General features: G+C 30.0%; 1 protein-coding gene across 1 annotated transcript; it reads left to right on the top strand.

The window, feature by feature from the left end:
• The first annotated feature begins 339 nt into the window (after window positions 1-339).
• Window positions 340-3,176, top strand: LOC102599641 (transcription factor bHLH62). Its single transcript, XM_006358730.2, has 8 exons — window positions 340-1,113; window positions 1,266-1,454; window positions 1,570-1,635; window positions 1,732-1,800; window positions 1,910-1,981; window positions 2,073-2,285; window positions 2,449-2,536; window positions 2,694-3,176. The coding sequence occupies exons 1-8, from the start codon at window positions 529-531 to the stop codon at window positions 2,729-2,731; spliced, it is 1,320 nt and encodes a 439-aa protein (XP_006358792.1). The 5' UTR covers window positions 340-528; the 3' UTR covers window positions 2,732-3,176.
• Window positions 3,177-3,527: the final 351 nt, after the last annotated feature.

Below are 3,527 nucleotides of genomic sequence, written 5' to 3'. Positions count from 1 at the left end.
ATGTACATACTAGTACTACATACCTAAATTTGGGACATTTTGAAATACTATATAGTTTTTTCATTAATTCCCATAACAAAATAAACATCAGCTAGTTTGGCGTTTAAGGCCCGGCAACCACCCCTCTACTTCCCCCATACCCCATCTCACCCACCACCTATTTTTTAATTATTTTTTTCTCGTTCGATGTCTGATATTCATATTGAAATCTGATTAAATTAAATTCGTATCGAGAAGTCCTACATGGGTCCCACCACCTATTAACAAAAGGTCAAACACACATTATCTATTTTATTTATCTTTCCTCTACACTTTCCTCCTATATTTTTCAATCTCACTTTCCTCATTTTCTCTTCCAATTCTCTCTACATATTTCCTTTCCTTTCAAACAACAAAGTCATTTTCTTCTAATATTTTGTTACTACTCCAAAAAATATTGTGTCCATTTTTTTTCCAAGAAAATTTCTACCCTTTTTTCCTCTTGATTACTTCTTCAATATTAGCCTTTTGGGTTTGTTTTTTTTCAAAATGGAAAAGGGAAATTTGTTCATAAATGATGATAACACTACCTATGAACATCTTCAAAATTGTTTCTTTAATCCCAATTTAGATAACAATAATTCTGATCCATTTGAGTCAGCATTAAGTTCAATGGTATCTTCTCCTATTTCAATTCCTAATAATAATAGTGGTGGTGATAATTTTGTATTAAGGGAATTAATTGGTAGACTAGGAAGTATTTGTAACAATAATAATAATAATAGTAGTAGTACTAATAATTCTTGTTATACTACCCCTTTAAATTCTCCACCAAAATTGAATCTTTCTATGAGAGGAAATTTACCACCAACACAATTTACTACTGATCCTGGATTTGCTGAAAGAGCTGCTAGATTTTCTTGTTTTGCTACAAATTTGGAAAGTGGACAACTTTCAAGTAATCATTCTATCAAGATTCAAGATTTCAAAGATGTCAATTTGGTTCAAAGAAATTCAGAATTTGGAGATTCAAGAGAAAATTCATCACTTTCTGAGCAAATAATTGGTCAAAATGATACCAATTCAAGAAAAAGAAAATCAATTTCCAAGGGAAAATCATCCAAGATTGTCAATGTAAGTCATAGTTGATTTCTTAGCTGGTCGCTCAAACAGTGTGTTACTATGTCAGAAAGTCGCCTAAAAAATAGCTACTTTCTGAGATAATAACTATTACTTGGGAAATTTGTAGTACTAATATTTTATTTTTTTTGTACTTAATTTTGCAGGAGAAAAATGAATCAAATGCCAAAAGAAGCAAGTCTGAGGAAAATGAAAATAAAGTAACTAAAGAAGAGGAAAAAGCTGTTTTAGAAGAAAATAAAGATAACCAAAAGGCAACAGAGCCACCAAAGGACTATATTCATGTGAGAGCTAGAAGGGGACAGGCCACAGATGCACATAGTCTAGCTGAAAGAGTATGTAACATTGTCTGTTACTCGGATTCTTCAAAAACATATAGTAATTTTTTGAGGATCTGATACAGGTGTGACGATGTTTTTTTCCTAATACGTCGTTTATTCAACTTGACAGGTGAGAAGGGAGAAAATTAGTGAAAGAATGAAGCTTTTACAAGATCTTGTACCAGGCTGCAATAAGGTGATTTTTTTTATACTTTTGGAAAAAATAAATTATTTTGTTGATTTGCTAGTAAATTCATAATTTTAATATGGGAAACTGAATTTTTTAATATAGGTGACTGGAAAAGCTGTGATGCTTGATGAGATTATTAACTATGTACAATCACTTCAACGTCAAGTTGAGGTAAATTATGATCGAATTTACTGTAATACACTTAAATTTTATGGGAGTCCTATTAACCTCTGAGACTATATTATTAAATTCTTATACTTATTTAATGTCATTTTTGTAGTTCCTTTCAATGAAATTAGCTACTGTGAATCCAAGAATGGACTTTAATATGGAAGCACTTCTTTCCAAAGATGTAAGTCAATTAAACTTCGTTACTCAGACTCTTTAGAAATATTACTGCATTTCGACACGTACCTGACGATATTTTTGGCTATTTTTTTCAGATGTTTCAATCTAGGGGATCATTGGCACATAACATGTATCAATCAGAGACATCAACACAAGGATTTCCTTATGGATTTCAATCTCAACCAAACCAAAATTATCATAAAGGAACAGAGTTTCCTTTCCCAATTAACTCATTGAATCCTAATTTAATCAGAAATTCAAGCATGCAATTGCCTCCTCTAGATGGTTTTGTTGAACCTACCCCTCAGGTAATAAATCTAATCCTGGTCGTTCGGATTCTTCAAAAATATTGTCGTATCTGTGTCGGATCATCTAAATATCGAGGATTAATCTAGGGTGATCCGAGCAGCATAGGAATTTATTTAAAAAATTGTAAAATACTAAATGAAAGTTTAATTTGTTTATTTTTAGGTCCCCACATTCTTTGAGGATGATCTCAATAGTGTTGTTCAAATGGGATTTGGCCAAAATCAGAACCAAAGTTTTCACAGTGTAGCAGGTAACATGTCTTATTGTATGATCTATTTTTTAAATGATTTATTAGTATAAATATTTTTTTTATACTGTCAGTATACAAAAGATTAACTCGCTTAGAAAAACGCACCTATTGATTATTATACAAAGAGTTTAACTTTTTTTTTCTTTGTTGAATGCAGGCAATGTACCTAATTCTCAAATGAAAGTTGAACTATGACCCAAAAAAAGCCTAGTAAAAATTGATGAATAAATTTGAGGCCCCAAAATAAGAGAGGCTTTGTACATAAAGAGAGAAAATTCACGATTAAGACCTATTCAGAGCAAATATCGCTATTCAAGAAGAACGAAGAAAGAAGAAATTAAAGAGATATTTTTTCTCTTCAAAATTCTTGATCTATTTAGTGATTTATTTGGCTGATTCTGATTATTGTTATTATTACTATTTTAATTATTTTTCTTTCCTTCATGTAATTCTTACTACAAAAATTGGAGAGGCAATTAGCAAACTCTACCAAGATTTGCACTTTGTAAAATATTTTGTAGTCTCATTTGGTAAGAAATTGTGTTGAGAGGATGGATATGTACTTTCTTAAACACATATTTTCTTACCATTTTAATTTTATCACTAATTCATATATTCAAGACAAAATTGTTATATTTCATTTAGTTTCCTCTTTATATTTATTTGGCAAATCTTATTTTTGGAACCCCAGAAATTCGCTCATGTGCAATAGTTCTCAAATTATGTAGAAAAAATAAATAACATTAAGCAAATCGAAATAACATAATAAACGGAAAAGACATTGACAAAAAAATCTCCATCTTGAAAATTGTCTTTTACTCCTAAATTATGCGCCAATCATGGAGAGTGTATACTTGCACGTCTCTATTGTTTTATTTTTCACAAAAAAATATATATTTTATACTCTTTATGTATAATAATAATAATAATAATAATAATAATAATCAATTATATTGCAATTTACAAATATTAAGTTTTTCTCTTCCCATAA

This window comes from Solanum tuberosum, unplaced genomic scaffold, assembly GCF_000226075.1.
Source record: "Solanum tuberosum cultivar DM 1-3 516 R44 unplaced genomic scaffold, SolTub_3.0 scf00280, whole genome shotgun sequence".
In the NCBI taxonomy this organism is placed as follows: domain Eukaryota; kingdom Viridiplantae; phylum Streptophyta; class Magnoliopsida; order Solanales; family Solanaceae; genus Solanum; species Solanum tuberosum.
Note: the sequence above shows the minus strand (reverse complement) of the source record. Positions and strands in the feature narration are given on the sequence as shown.

What these genes read in the sequence shown, in the direction of transcription:
- LOC102599641 (XM_006358730.2), top strand. Translation starts at nt 529, where the DNA reads ATGGAAAAGGGAAATTTGTTCATAAATGATGATAACACTACCTATGAA. An exon ending in CACATAGTCTAGCTGAAAGA is followed by an intron (nt 1,455 to 1,569) that starts GTATGTAACATT and finishes TCAACTTGACAG; the next exon opens with GTGAGAAGGGAGAAAATTAG. An exon ending in AAGCACTTCTTTCCAAAGAT is followed by an intron (nt 1,982 to 2,072) that starts GTAAGTCAATTA and finishes TATTTTTTTCAG; the next exon opens with ATGTTTCAATCTAGGGGATC.